The 15,582-nt window shown below is 46.5% G+C and overlaps 1 protein-coding gene across 3 annotated transcripts in view; it reads left to right on the top strand.

Moving 5' to 3' along the window:
• The first annotated feature begins 1,112 nt into the window (after positions 1 to 1,112).
• ccdc50b (coiled-coil domain containing 50b) overlaps positions 1,113 to 15,582 on the top strand; it is an 18,169-nt gene continuing 3,699 nt past the window's right edge. The window contains exons 1-6 of one of the 3 annotated variants that reach the window (XM_077006019.1): positions 1,113 to 1,207; positions 1,300 to 1,449; positions 1,849 to 1,926; positions 6,007 to 6,069; positions 6,239 to 6,371; positions 6,838 to 6,928. In XM_077006019.1, coding sequence (XP_076862134.1) covers positions 1,872 to 1,926; positions 6,007 to 6,069; positions 6,239 to 6,371; positions 6,838 to 6,928 — 342 coding nt within the window. In that variant the 5' untranslated portion in view covers positions 1,113 to 1,207; positions 1,300 to 1,449; positions 1,849 to 1,871. Of the gene's footprint in view, positions 1,208 to 1,259; positions 1,450 to 1,848; positions 1,927 to 6,006; positions 6,070 to 6,238; positions 6,372 to 6,837; positions 6,929 to 15,582 lie in introns of those variants that run through there. The other 2 variants (XM_077006033.1, XM_077006024.1) reach the window with 2 other exon arrangements.

Here is a 15,582-nt window from a genome sequence, read left to right as displayed (position 1 = left end):
ATCTTAGTGGCAATACTCCTCCCCTCCTCCCCCACCTTTGAACCTACGCTAAAATGCATTTCAGGACACAGTCTACAGACCAAGATAAGCCAGCAAAATAAAGGAGTTGTCAATGAGATGTTCTATTATAGAGATATGGGGGGGGGAGTATAATTTCGGCAGGCGTTGTTTTCCGCCGGGGCGGGAGTAGGCAGCTCCCCTGGGTTCATCCGCTGGCCCTCCTCTGCTGACACTGAAAAAAGAATAGTGAATTTCATGAATTAAGCAACAGTTTTCTGAGCTGCAAATGGCATTTGGAAGTTTCCCCCCTAGTGGTGCAGGGCGGACTGCAGACTGAGGTTTGATCCTCGTGAGCTGCCGTGCAGTCGCCATACCACTCTGATATTGAGACAAAATTCTAATTTTTCCTGAATAAACGGTGGAAAGGAGACCCGAGTGTGTGTGTGTGTGTGTGTGTGTGTGTGTGTGTGTGTGTGTGTGTGTGTGTGTGTGTGTGTGTGTGTGTTCCAGTCCGTGAAACACTACAGACATTTTACACATATTTATGTACTGAACTCGCGATCAGGTGATAATTCGTGTACATTACATTAAAGTTGCATAGATAAACTAGATCTTTATGATGACGTGGAAATACGTCGTATTAGCAGTACACGTATAGTAAGCCTAATAATGCTTATCATTATGTAGTGTAGTATAGTTAACGGTGGGCATTAATAATTAATGGGGATGTAGGTCAAAGCTCAGTCTATTACTAGTCGCGTTACTTTAATTCTCTTCAACTGCAGACATTTTAAATGATTCACAATGATATCCCGCATGTATGTACACCGTGGCCCAATCCAGTCAGTCCTCTCACAGACTCTTAGTACTTTTATTTTGCTTTAGAATAAACGCCTGTGATGCGGCGGATTAAACGCGCATTGCTTCAACTGCATCAGCTAACGGCATATAATGTCAAACCAGCTGCATCTTATCGGATAGGAGGACCAAGGCCTACTGAAGTAACTGCACTGTCATTTGAAGTGCTAAAGTACTCCTAATCGTTTTTCGCCCCTTGGGAAATATGATCGTACTGACAGGAGACCATAATGTTTCATACCAGCAGATGGCGTGCGAAGTACAGTCTATACAATCAGTTGGTTTGGGAAGAAACAAAAGAAAGTTATTTTACATGCTTCTGTTAAATTTTTTGAACGCTAGCATACGTGTAGGTGTTCGTCTGCCCTGAAATGTGTCTACGTTATCTGTCTAAACTTGCTTTGGATCAATAATGGTTTTTTTTTTTTTGCATTTTGCTAGCTAGGTGTTTGGAAGTTGCATAGCGACAGCGGAAATCACGACTTTTCTGGATGTGGCGTGGATACCCCGCAAGTTTCGGTGTCAATCGATGGGCGACGACTAAAGCCTTCAGCTTGGACGCAAACGAGTAAAAAGAAGTGTTTTGATGAGGTGACAACCATTTGGGAATATCATTTTAATATGCAGCATTCGTATTGTTTTGTTAATATATTTGATTCTTGACAAGCGCCGAGGTCATTCTTTTGCTCGGGAATGTATACATTATGACTGTGAAATTACAATCTATCACGTATTATTGGTAAACATTCATGTTTTGGCAATGCTCACGGTAAAGCTGAAGTATATTGTATTGTATATTGTACTGATACAGCAGAACGCTGACATTTTTTTAAGGATTTTTAAAGGAAATTCCAATGCACGATCGTAACGAATGCCTTGAGGAAAGCAGGGTCCATAGGCTGTTGTTTCGGCTGGGTTCCGTTAACAGTGGGTCGGTCCAGTACCATGAACAATGTATTTCAAGTGCTACGTAATCTTTACTGTGTGCAGAGTGGCACGAGGCTGTGTGCGGTATGAACGCCACGGAGATGGAGACTGACGCATCTCACCTGCCACGCCACTTTGATGGTGCGTATGCTGCTTTATTCACGTGATTTATGTACGTTTGTCGCGGAAAAACATTGTGCATCGTTAAACCGCGAAGGCATTTCGTCATTTTTTCCCGCACAATGTACGTGCTGGAAATGTCTTTTTAATTATTGATACCCTGCTGGACATGCGGTTGTAAAGTAGACACGAGGCTCTAAGTTTGCTAATAGCCGTGATGTAAATGTCGCATGAGGCTACATGTCTTCAGCTGGAAAGGCAGTTTGTTAGACATGTCTGGCTTGAGTAACGGGGGTGTGCTACAGCGTCTCATCACTGCGGTAGCGCGAGGGACAGAATGGCCCGCGCGGAGCTGATAAGGCTCCAAGAATGCAAGCGCCGTTCCGCACGCGCCCTCTAATTACTTTGGATGAACACGCGCGCTCACGACATTCCCAGTGTTCCTGCCTGTCTTGTGGGGCTTTGAATGAGATTTCGTTTTCTATTTTTGGTGGCATAAGACAGTATCGTGGCCAAGTTCACATGCGGTGCACATCAAAGAGAGTTTCAAGAGTAGATTTAATTTCTGATACAAGGATAGTTAATCTGCTCTGTATGGTGAGACCCTCATTAACACACTCAAGGATAGTTAAAATGTTATGATTGTAAAAGTATGGCTTAATGCTGGTGTGCCCTGGCTAGCTAAAATTAATGGATACATTTGCTATGTAAATGTAAACAGGTGTCAAGATGGCAAACAGACTGTGTGTGTAAGAGTGTGTGTGTATGTGTATAAAACCACTGACCTGTATTTGGGTGGGTGGGTGTGTATTTAAAACCTGACACCATGACTGCACTGACCTGGTTTTAGAGTTCTTTGGGAGTGTGTGTGTGTGTGTGTGTGTGTGTGTGTGTGTGTGTGTGTGTGTGTGTGTCTGCACACAGGACCTCCTCTTCCTCTTCCCAAACCCGTCCCACCCATGCTAGATATTTATATAATCTACAGAGCTGGCTCCCTGTGCCAAATATAGCCAGCCATAGAAGAACTGGAATTATAGGATGGTGGGGGGGCATGAAGATACTCTTACCCACCCACACGCTCACCCACACATTCACCCACACACCCACTCACACGCACACCCACACACCCACCCACACACCCACCCACACGCACACCCACACGCTCACCCACACGCTCACCCACACGCTCACCCACCCACACATACGCTCACCCACCCACACACCCACCCACACGCACACCCACACGCCCACCCACACACCCACCCACACACTCACCCACACACCCACCCACATACTCACCCACCCAGCAAAACTCTCACACTCTCTCTCACCAATACACCCACACTCTCTTTCACTCACCCCCACTCACACACACTCTCTCACCCACCAACACTCACTCTCTCTCTCGCCTACCTACCCTACATGCTAAACACAGCCCAGTAGGAGTCAGAACAAGGAGGTCCATGTTTGCCGGGTGTGGTGTTCTGTGGCAGTGACCAACGCCTCACTGTAAGACGTTTCCACAGCTACGTGGTGGTTGCCGTAGGAGCCAGCACAGCAGTGGTGTACGTGTAGCGGTGTAGGGGGGGCTGAGCCCATGCTCTGTGAATGGGGGCACTGTTACCATGGGAGGGGGCACAGTTACCATGGGAGGACTTTAAAACAACAACAACAATAAAGATGTAAAAAAAAGTATACGACAGAGTAACAGGGCCCCTCTCGTGGTAATGCCTCCCATGGAAACAGGGCTCCATCCCATGGCAACAGGTCATTTGTAAACAGGATGTCATGTAATAGATCATTTAGTTTTCCTGCCTTTGCATCTTCGGTGCAGTTGGCCAAGGCCCCGTTGAGCGGCCTGTCGTGTTTGGAGGGATGCGCTGGGTTTTCCGTCTGCGCTCGGAAAGAGTGAGCTGGAGGTCTGGGTGCCTACGCCGCTCCGCCCCTCCCGTAGCTCTTGCCCTAACACCATACCTCACAGATAATGCGTAGAACAGGGTCCACACTTTAAATGCGTCACTCCTAGCAAACTTGCACATGAACTCAACTTTATGTTATGAGCCGCAGCTCTTACTGAAAACAAAACAACAATCACATCTCCCTTCGTTTTAAATTAAATAAATCACTCTTTTGGATTAATACAATTTTTTTCTTCCTACCTCCTTCTGCTTCCAAGGGCGCTAAGTTTGAACTTTGTTTTTACATTTGACATACAACAACACAAAAACAAAACGAAGCAAACTACAGTAAAATATCTTCCACAAGTGTCAACATGGAATATAACAAGTAATTCATTTGTTCTTGTATTTTTTCAAACTCTGGAGCAACGTACATACATCGAACTCGCGCAGAAGAACTCGCGCTGAAGAGCTCGCACTGAAAGTCTCGCGCTGAAAGTTTAGTTCAGCGATAACAGGAGGTAGCAGAATAAGCAAATATTCAATAATAAACAAATAAACAAATAAATAAATATAAGGCTGTCATTTACAGCAGCTGTCAGCCTGTCTGCTGTGTTCTGACACGTGGGAGCGGCTGGATTTGTGGGACTGAGGACAGTCCTGTTTACATCACTAAAGGTGATGCTCTTCACGTTTGTCTCCTTCAATGTTCTGTTTCTGCGTCCTACCCCGTTGGGACAACTGAAGTCTGACGGTGTTGCAATTCTGCTCTAATACGTCAGTGTGTTTGTCTGTGAAGAGGTCTTCCTCAGCTGAAGGTCTTCCTCAGAACCCCTGGTCTGGTCCTGTTTTCTTGGACCTGGTGCAAGGGCAAAATTTTTCAGAAAATATTGTGGCACACACACACACACACACACACACACACACACACACACACACACACACACACACACACACACACACACACACACACACACACACAACCATACAAAACCACACACACACACACACACACACACACACAACCATACAAAACCACACACACACACACAACCATACAAAACCACACACACACACACACAACCATACAAAACCACACACACACACACACACACACACACACACACACACACACACACACACACACACACACACACACACACACACACACACACACATAACCATACAAAACCACACACACACACACACAACCATACACACCCACACAAACACACACACAAATACACAGGCAAGCATACATGTATACATACATACACACATACATACACACCCTCACAAATAAACACACACACTCGCACAGTGTGGGCAGCTTGCCTTGTACTGCTCCATTGTCCTGTGTTGTTGAGGGACAAGGTAGGTGTAGATCTCAGTGAAGGGTCATGCGCCGTGAGACACAACCCTGAGCTGTGTGTGTGGGGGTGGGGTGGGGGGTGGACCCCTTTTTTACCATCTAACTGCCCCGTGTTCTCTGGTTGTGTGCCAGCATTCAGGGATGTCCTTCATCAGTGTTCAGGGATGTCCTTCATCAGTGTTCAGGGATGTCCTTCATCAGTGTTCAGGGATGTTCTTCATCAGTGTTCAGGGATGTCCTTCATCAGTGTTCAGGGATGTTCTTCATCAGTGTTCAGGGATGTTCTTCATCAATGTTCAGGGATGTCCTTCATTAGTGTTCAGGGATGTCCTTCATCAGTGTTCAGGGATGTCCTTCATCAGTGTTCAGGGATGTCCTTCATTAGTGTTCAGGGATGTTCTTCATCAGTGTTCAGGGACGTCCTTCATCAGTGTTCAGGGATGTTCTTCATCAGTGTTCAGGGATGTCCTTCATCAGTGTTCAGGGACGTCCTTCATCAGTGTTCAGGCATGTCCTTCATCAATGTTCAGGGATGTTCTTCATTAGTGTTCAGGCATGTCCTTCATGTTCAGGGATGTTCATCAGTGGTCAGGGATGTCCTTCATGTTCAGGGATGTTCATCAGTGGTCAGGGATGTTCTTCAGTGTTCAGGCATGTTCATCAGTGTTCAGGGATGTTCTTCATCAGTGTTCAGGGATGTTCATCAGTGTTCAGGGATGTTCTTTATCAGTGTTCAGGGATGTCCTTCATGTTCAGGGATGTTCTTCATCAGTGTTCAGGGATGTTCTTCATCAGTGTTGTGTATCTTCAGCTGTTCTGTTCGTTTCCCAGTGTGTCAGGGTTTCTCGGGGCTGGAGGATGGTGTTCTGGCCCATGGTCTTCAGGATCAAGAGAGTGAGTACATCAGCCCACAGCTCCTCACGCCCACAGACACAGGGCCAGGCCTGGGGTGGGCGACCCTGGGGTGAACAGGGCGTTTGAGGGGTGTTCGGATGGGTGATCTAGGGTTAGGGGTTGCGTTGAGGCACAGAGTGTGATGTGATGTCTCTGTTCTCCTCCCCAGTTGAGCAGTTCTACAATGACAACATGCAGCAGAGGCGGGACATGCAGCACGACGGACGTCTCGCCCGCAGACTGCAGGAGGAGGAGGAGGAGGTGAAGGAGGAAGGCTGCCACAGACACTCTCTCCGTCAGCTGTAAGGAGGAACGTATGTGTGTGTGTGTGTGTGTGTGTGTGTGTGTGTGTGTGTGTGTGTGTATGTATGTGTGTGTGTGTGTGTGTGTGCGTGCACACGTGCTTTTGTACGAGATGACCTAGTCCAGTTAAGTCCAGACTAAGTCCATAACTTAGTCTAGTGACTACAGCAGTGCCAACAGACCAAGTATAAATCTCATTATTGTTTCTAAATGGATATTTTGATTTCCAGGATTTTGATTTAAAAGTCTTGAATAAAAGCTTATTCTGCAAAGGTTTTACATTAAGGGTTAGGGGTTAAGGTTAAGGGTAAGGGTTAAGGGTTAAGGATTAGGTTAAGAATTAGAGATTAGGTTAGGGATTAAGGGTAAGGGGTTAGGGGGTAAGAGTTAGGGTACTGGGGTTAGGGCTTCTACTTCACTGCCACTGAGCAGGCAGGATTGTCAGTGTTCTGGGTTCACTTGCAGGGAGGAGCAGGATTGCAAGTATGCAAAGATGATTGAAGAAGACCTCAGACAGCGTGAGGAAGAGCAGCGGAGGAGGGAAGCAGAGGATGAGGTACGTTCAGGTGGCGGGTTGCTATGAAACGGATCTAATGGGTCTGATGCAGAGTTGTCAACATACGGCCCGCGGGCCGGAACTGGCCTGCCAGGGGGTTCAGTCCAGCCCACGGAATAAACCTGCATTATTAAAGAAGAATAAACTCAATTTGATTTCCTGCAGTTCCTATATCGTCCGCTAGTGTTTTAGTCAGTTCTATCGCTTTACCCACTTTTTCTGTTGACCCTGGCACCCTCGTAAGTGACATGTCTTTGTCAACAAAGAGTGAACACAGAGTGTCGGATTTTTTAAGAAAAATGGACCTCTTCCTATATGTTCATGGAGGTGAATGGGAAAACCGTGTGCCAGGTGTGCAGTGGCGGAGCCAAAGGGGGGGGGGGCAATTGCCACCCCCAACAGAGCCCTAGCCACCCCTAGTGCCACCCCTCTGGAAATGGTAATTGTAAGAGAAAATATGTGTTTCCTTTCGTTCATCATTTGTATATGCACCCCTCTGATAAAGCCTTGGTCACCCTATGGCCACCCCTTGAAAACAAGTCTAGCTCCGCCACTGCTGGTGTGCATGCAACAAGTTTCGGTGCTTAAGGATTCATGTGTATTTTATGCATTAACAAGGAAGAAGACAAATTAACTTTATCAAATGTCTGTTTAAAACACACTTCAAGTGTGTGGAGTCAGTTCAGGTGCAGAATTGCATCCCATATGTTGAAAACGTCACTGTGATCAGTTTTTATGCATCATGCACTTAAACTGCACTGCAAAAGTAAAATGTAAAAGTTGTTCATAATATATTTAGTAAAAGGACAATTCATTTCATATAAAGATTTTTTATAATTTACTTCTTTGCACTAATACAAAGAAAAAAAGTGGACTTATTGTTAGCTCCATGTAATTTTGGAATGAGTTCACTGGTCTGGCCCCCTTGAGATCCAATTAAGTTGTATGCGGCCCCTGGTCTAATGGTACCTTCAAGTGGCGGCTTGCTATGTAACGGATCAAGAAACCAAGGTCAGTGGAGGTCCTTCCTCTGAGTGTGTGTGTGTGTGTGTGTGTGTGTGTGTGTGTGTGTTTCCAGTCCTTGTTCACCAGTAAGGTGATGTGTGTGATGCAATTGCTGCTGTCAGGGTCTCTCATTGTCTCGCAGGGTCTCTCAGAATCTCCTAGTGTCTTCCAGTGTCTCTCAGGGTCTCCAAGTGTCTCCCAATGTCTCCCAATGTCAACCAGTGTCTCCCAGGGTCTCTCAGTGTCTTTCAGGGTTTTTCAGTGTCTCCCAGTGTCTCTCAGGGTCTCTCAGTGTCTCTCAGGGTTTCCCAGTGTCTCCCAGTGTTTCTCAAGGTCTCCCAGTGTCTCTCAGGGTCTCCTGATCTCCCCTGCTCCTCCACCATAGCTCTGTTCTTTGGACATTGTTGGGTACGGGCTCTGAAAGCACAGCTGCGTAGCCGTCCAGCCTATGCTGTCTCTGTGGCAACGTTTCCATGGTAGTGCTGCGTTTCCATGGTAGTGAGTTGCTGATGAAAGTAAAGATGATTCTGAGCTGCTTCAACACCTCTGAGAAGTAGAGAGAGAATTTGTTGAGAGTAACAAGAGCGCCCTCTGGTGGTTCAGGCTCCTTAGTGCGACTGCAGATTTTTGCATGCTTTTTTATCATCACTGTATAAAAGTGACATAAAAGTACAAACAAATAAATATATGTATCATATATGTGTGTGCGTGTGTGTGTGTGTGTTGGCCATGTGGTGGACGGGCGACCTGCCCATGGTGTACCTGCCTTCACCTGGAGATGCTGGGATTGGCTCCAGCCCCCCGTGACCCGACTAGTGGGATTAAGCTGTACAGATGATGGATGGATGGATGGATATAATTTACATGAATTACAAAAATAAAAAAATTCCACATTGCTCTTATAACAATGAATTAGTAAAATATTGCATAGTCCCATGTTCAATTTAAAAAGAGTTTTGATTAGTTATTTAGTGCCCGAATAGCGGTGGGGTAAAAGCTATTTCTGAGCCGGTTGGTCTTTGTTTTAATAGATGGCAGCAGCTCTAAGAGACGGTGAGAGATTTTTTCTGCAGACCTCACAATCCTCTGTAGTTCTATTTTGTGTGCTGTACTTTTTTGAGGGCTACGTGTGTCGGACGGCCGTGTGTCGGAGGGCGGAGTGTGTTCATGTCCTGGAGGGCGGCGTGTGTCAGACGGCCGCGTGTTTCGGAGGGTCGTGTGTGTCTGAGGGCCGCGTGTGTCGGAGGGCCGCGTGTGTCTGAGGGCCGTGTGTGTCGGAGGGCCGTGTGTGTCTGAGGGTCATGTGTGTCGGAGGGCCGTGTGTGTCTGAGGGCCGTGTGTGTCGGAGGGCCATGTGTGTCTGAGGGCCGTGTGTGTCCATGTCCTGGAGGGCGGCGTGTGTCAGACGGCCGTGTGTGTCAGACGGCCGTGTGTGTCGGAGGGCCGTGTGTGTCGGAGGGCCTTGTGTGTCTGAGGGCTGTGTGTGTCGGAGGGCCGTGTGTGTCAGAGGGCAGTGTGTGTCGGAGGGCCGTGTGTGTCAGAGGGCCGTGTGTGTCTGAGGGCCGTGTGTCGGAGGGCCGTGTGTGTCTGAGGGCCGTGTGTGTCTGAGGGCCGTGTGTGTCTGAGGGCTGTGTGTGTCTGAGGGCCGTGTGTGTCGGAGGGCCGTGTGTGTCGGAGGGCCGTGTGTGTCGGAGGGCCGTGTGTGTCTGAGGGCCGTGTGTGTCGGAGGGCGGCATGTGTTCATCAGGGTACCCGCAGGTCCTTAAAAAGTCTTAAAATGTCTTAAATTTAGTTTTCCATATTCAAGGCCTAAAAATGTCTTCAAATGTCTGGAATTTTATGAGGGGAGGCATTAAATTATTATAAGTGTGTGTTGTTCAGTTGTTCTGGCGCGATGTGAACTTTGCCGAATCTAGCGCTAGGACCATGCAGAAAATAACTGCTCCAGGGTCCTAGTGCTAGATTCCTAGCGTTGGAGTATACGGCCTCAACAACGTCAACAAATTTCGTTCGCCAACCCCCCCCCCCCCCCCCGTCAACAATTCTCGTTCGCCCCCCCCCCCCCCCCCCCCCCCCCCCCCCCCGTCATCGATGTGGAACACACCTACATCCCCAGTAATAGTATTATTTTTTCTTGTGAGAGGTATTAAAAAGGTCTTAAAAGTCATTGAATTTGAGATTTTAAAATGTGCAGATACCCTGGTCCATGTCCTGGAGGGCGGCGTGGGTCCATGTCCTGGAGGGTGGCGTGTGTCAGACGGCCGTGTGTCGGACGGCCGTGTGTGTCTGAGGGCCGTGTGTGTCAGACGGCCTTGTGTGTCTGACGGCCGTGTGTGTCTGAGGGCCGCGTGTGTCTGAGGGCCGCGTCTGTCTGAGGGCCGTGTGTGTCTGAGGGCCGCGTGTGTCGGAGGTTTGCATGTGCCGGAGGGCTGGGTTTCTTGTACTGTCTAAAGCTTCTTTTTTTAGAAATGGAAAGACCTCTTTTTACTGTAGTATGAGAAAATCCAGCTGTATGAGAAATCCAGCTGAAGCCCCTCAATCTCTGTGATGAGTGTGTAACACTAACCTCTCCTGAGTGCTCCTGGTTTACACAGGGGAGGTTTGCTGACATCAGTTACAATGCATTCTTTTGGAAGATATAACACACCTGTGTCATATAACTGACCAAAAGACTGGTGTTTCCAACAGTGTAATCTTGACCTAATCCTGGACTAATCCTGGTCTAGTACTGTCATAAGACTAAAACAAACACACACACACATGCACGCACGCACACACACTGCTTCACGTGTTCATCACAGTCATTTCGAAGTGCCCATGATGTCATAGTTTCAAAAGACACCATAGAAAGTATGTGTGTGTGTATGTATATATATATATATATATATATATATATATATATATATATATATATATATATATATATATATAGTATACACATAGTGTGCGTGTGTGTGTGCTGGGGGGGGTGTGTGGGCGTGTGGACATCCAAATGAGCTGTACTTTCCTCTGCCTGGTGTGTGTGTGCGTGTGTGTGTCTGTGTGTCTGTTTGTCTGTTTGTGTGGTTTACTGTGCTGTTCCTTTTCACACCTTCGAGTGATGTGTGTGGAAATTTCTCTGCCTGCTCTCAGCTCTGTAAGCTGTGTAAGTGTGAAATTAACATCAAGAACACCCTCCATGCTACTGAGGGGCGTTCTGTTACAGAAACCATCTCTCCCATGCCTGGCTACATCAGAGACGCTGGTCTTGTGTTGAAGCATTTGGTTCCGCTAGACCTGGTCTATAGCGTGTGTGGTTCCACTAGACCTGGTCTATAGCATGTGTGATTTCACTAGACCTGGTCTATAGGGTGTGTGAATCCACTAGACTTGGTTTTTGTAGCGTGTGTGGTTCCACTAGACCTGGTCTATATCATGTGTGGTTCCACTAAACCTGGTCTATAGCGTGTGTGGTTCCACTAGACCTGGTCTATAGCGTGTGTGGTTCCACTAGACCTGGTTTATGTAGCGTGTGTGGTTCCACTAGACCTTATCTATAGCATGTGTGGTTCCATTAGACCTGGTCTATAGCGTGTGTGGTTCCACTAGACCTGGTTTATGTAGCGTGTGTGGATCCACTAGACCTGGTCTATAGCGTGTGTGGTTCCACTAGACCTGGTCTATAGCATGTGTGGTTCCACTAGACCTGGTTTATGTAGCGTGTGTGGTTCCACTAGACCTTATCTATAGCATGTGTGGTTCCACTAGACCTGGTTTATGTAGCGTGTGTGGTTCCACTAGACCTTGTCTATAGCGTGTGTGGTTCCACTAGACCTGGTCTATAGCGTGTGTGGTTCCATTAGACCTGGTTTATGTAGCGTGTGTGGTTCCACTAGACCTTATCTATAGCATGTGTGGTTCAACTAGACCTGGTTTATGTAGCGTGTGTGGTTCCACTAGACCTGGTCTATAGCGTGTGTGGTTCCACTAGACCTAGGTCTATATCATGTGTGGTTCCACTAGACCTGGTCTATAGCGTGTGTGGTTCCTCTAGACCTGGTTTATGTAGCGTGTGTGGTTCCACTAGACCTTATCTATAGCATGTGTGGTTCCATTAGACCTGGTCTATAGCGTGTGTGGTTCCACTAGACCTGGTCTATAGCGTGTGTGGTTCCACTAGACCTGGTTTATGTAGCGTGTGTGGTTCCACTAGACCTGGTCTATAGCGTGTGTGGTTCCACTAGACCTGGTTTATGTAGCGTGTGTGGTTCCACTAGACCTGGTCTATAGCCTGTGTGATTCCACTAGACCTGGTTTATGTAGCGTGTGTGGTTCCACTAGACCTGGTCTATAGCATGTGTGGTTCCACTAGACCTGGTTTATGTAGCGTGTGTGGTTCCACTAGACCTGGTCTATAGCATGTGTGGTTCCACTAGACCTGGTCTATATCATGTGTGGTTCCACTAGACCTGGTTTATGTAGCATGTGTGGTTCCACTAGACCTGGTCTATAGCATGTGTGGTTCCACTAGACCTGGTTTATGTAGCATGTGTGGTTCCACTAGACCTGGTCTATAGCGTGTGTGGTTCCACTAGACCTGGTTTATGTAGCGTGTGTGGTTCCACTAGACCTGGTCTATAGCGTGTGTGGTTCCACTAGACCTGGTTTATGTAGCGTGTGTGGTTCCACTAGACCTGGTCTATAGCCTGTGTGATTCCACTAGACCTGGTTTATGTAGCATGTGTGGTTCCACTAGACCTGGTCTATAGCATGTGTGGTTCCACTAGACCTGGTTTATGTAGCGTGTGTGGTTCCACTAGACCTGGTCTATAGCATGTGTGGTTCCACTAGACCTGGTCTATATCATGTGTGGTTCCACTAGACCTGGTTTATGTAGCATGTGTGGTTCCACTAGACCTGGTCTATAGCATGTGTGGTTCCACTAGACCTGGTTTATGTAGCGTGTGTGGTTCCACTAGACCTGGTTTATGTAGCGTGTGTGGTTCCACTAGACCTGGTTTATGTAGCGTGTGTGGTTCCACTAGACCTTATCTATAGCATGTGTGGTGATATCGCCTCCAGTGAGGATAGAGGTATAAAAACCCATTCAAGAGTTGTAGGTTGTTTAGGATGCACTTAATGTAATGCAACGTCATTGGTGGTCTTGTGATGGACTGGAATGCACAGTACTCTGGGGCCTTTATTACCACCACGTTCGTCCATGTTAAGGTAATTTGTAGACGGTATCTTATGACATTGCAATGGTGACAGTAGTACATTTAAAATAATTTAAAATATGTCTATTCCTGACCAAAACAAAATTGTAGGTGATTGTTTTGGTTGCCACAAATGAGAATTTGCCTATTTTGGCACTTTTGCTGATACTGACTTAAAGTTATTGAAGAAAGAATTTCGAATATGCGAACAGTAAACCAACATTACTGTAGTTACAAGGAAGATAAAGACATCAGGCATGTTGGACGGCAGAGATCCTAAATAACAGTTGATCTGATGTGAGTGTTGCAATGTTTACAATGTTTGTATATTATTATGGCGTCTAGAAAAAGTTATTGGCACCTGATTTTTTTCCTTTTAGGAGCCACTTACCTTGAATAATTTATCATTTATTTTGTCTGGAGCCCTTATTATCAGTACAGAACTTATACAAATCCATCTCAGTACCTGTAATGGTGGTGATGTGATAAGTGTAGTGGTGGTGATAGGTGTAGTGATAGGTGTGGTGATGGCTGTAGTGAAGGGGGGAATGATGGGTGTAGTGATAGGTGTGGTGATGGGTGTGGTGATGGGTGTGGTGATGGGTGTGGTGATAGGTGTAGTGATAAGTGTAGTGATGGGTGTAATGGTGGTGATGGGTGTAGTTGTGGTGATGGATGTGGTGATAAGTGTGGTGATGGGTGTAGTTGTGGTGATGGATGTGGTGATAAGTGTGGTGATAGGTGTAGTGATGGGTGTGGTGATGGGTGTGGTGATAAGTGTAGTGATAAGTGTAGTGATGGGTGTGGTGATAAGTGTGGTGATAGATGTAGTGATGGGTGTGGTGATAAGTGTAGTGATAAGTGTAGTGATGGGTGTGGTGATAAGTGTGGTGATAAGTGTGGTGATAAGTGTGGTGATAAGTGTAGTGATGGGTGTGGTGATGGGTGTGGTGATGGGTGTGGTGATAAGTGTGATAAGTAGTGATAAGTGTGGTGATGGGTGTGGTGATGGGTGTGGTGATAAGTGTAGTGATGAGTATAGTGATGAGTATAGTGATGAGTGTAATGATGGGTGTGGTGATAAGTGTAGTGATGGGTGTGGTGATAAGTGTGGTGATGGATGTAGTGATGGATGTGGTGATAAGTGTAGTGATAAGTGTAGTGATGGGTGTGGTGATAAGTGTGGTGATAAGTGTAGTGATGGGTGTGGTGATGGGTGTGGTGATAAGTGTGGTGATGGGTGTGGTGATAAGTGTGGTGATGGGTGTGGTGATAAGTGTAGTGATAAGTGTAGTGATAGGTGTGGTGATAAGTGTAGTGATAAGTGTAGTGATAAGTGTAGTGATAAGTGTAGTGATGGGTGTGGTGATGGGTGTGGTGATAAGTGTAGTGATGGGTGTGGTGATGGGTGTGGTGATAAGTGTGGTGATGGGTGTGGTGATAAGTGTAGTGATAAATGTAGTGATGGGTGTGGTGATAAGTGTAGTGATAAGTGTAGTGATGGGTGTGGTGATAAGTGTAGTGATAAGTGTAGTGATAAGTGTAGTGATGGGTGTGGTGATGGGTGTGGTGATAAGTGTAGTGATAAATGTAGTGATGGGTGTGGTGATAGGGTGTGGTGATAAGTGTAGTGATAAGTGTGGTGATAAGTGTGGTGATAAGTGTGGTGATGGGTGTGGTGATAAGTGTAGTGATGGGTGTGGTGATAAGTGTAGTGATAAATGTAGTGATGGGTGTGGTGATAAGTGTAGTGATAAGTGTAGTGATGGGTGTGGTGATAAGTGTGGTGATAAGTGTAGTGATAAGTGTAGTGATAAGTGTAGTGATGGGTGTGGTGATGGGTGTGGTGATAAGTGTAGTGATGAGTATAGTGATGAGTATAGTGATGAGTGTAATGATGGGTGTAGTGATAAGTGTAGTGATGGGTGTGGTGATAAGTGTGGTGATGGATGTAGTGATGGATGTGGTGATAAGTGTAGTGATAAGTGTAGTGATGGGTGTGGTGATAAGTGTGGTGATAAGTGTAGTGATGGGTGTGGTGATGGGTGTGGTGATAAGTGTGGTGATGGGTGTGGTGATAAGTGTGGTGATGGGTGTGGTGATAAGTGTAGTGATAAATGTAGTGATGGGTGTGGTGATAAGTGTAGTGATAAGTGTAGTGATGGGTGTGGTGATAAGTGTAGTGATAAGTGTAGTGATGGGTGTGGTGATGGGTGTGGTGATAAGTGTAGTGATGGGTGTGGTGATGGGTGTGGTGATAAGTGTGGTGATGGGTGTGGTGATAAGTGTAGTGATAAATGTAGTGATGGGTGTGGTGATAAGTGTAGTGATAAGTGTAGTGATGGGTGTGGTGATAAGTGTAGTGATAAGTGTAGTGATAAGTGTAGTGATGGGTGTGGTGATGGGTGTGGTGATAAGTGTAGTGATAAATGTAGTGATGGGTGTGGTGATAGG

This window comes from Brachyhypopomus gauderio, chromosome 1 (assembly GCF_052324685.1).
Source record: "Brachyhypopomus gauderio isolate BG-103 chromosome 1, BGAUD_0.2, whole genome shotgun sequence".
In the NCBI taxonomy this organism is placed as follows: Eukaryota; Metazoa; Chordata; class Actinopteri; order Gymnotiformes; family Hypopomidae; genus Brachyhypopomus; species Brachyhypopomus gauderio.
This window is presented reverse-complemented; position numbering and strand designations above follow the sequence as displayed.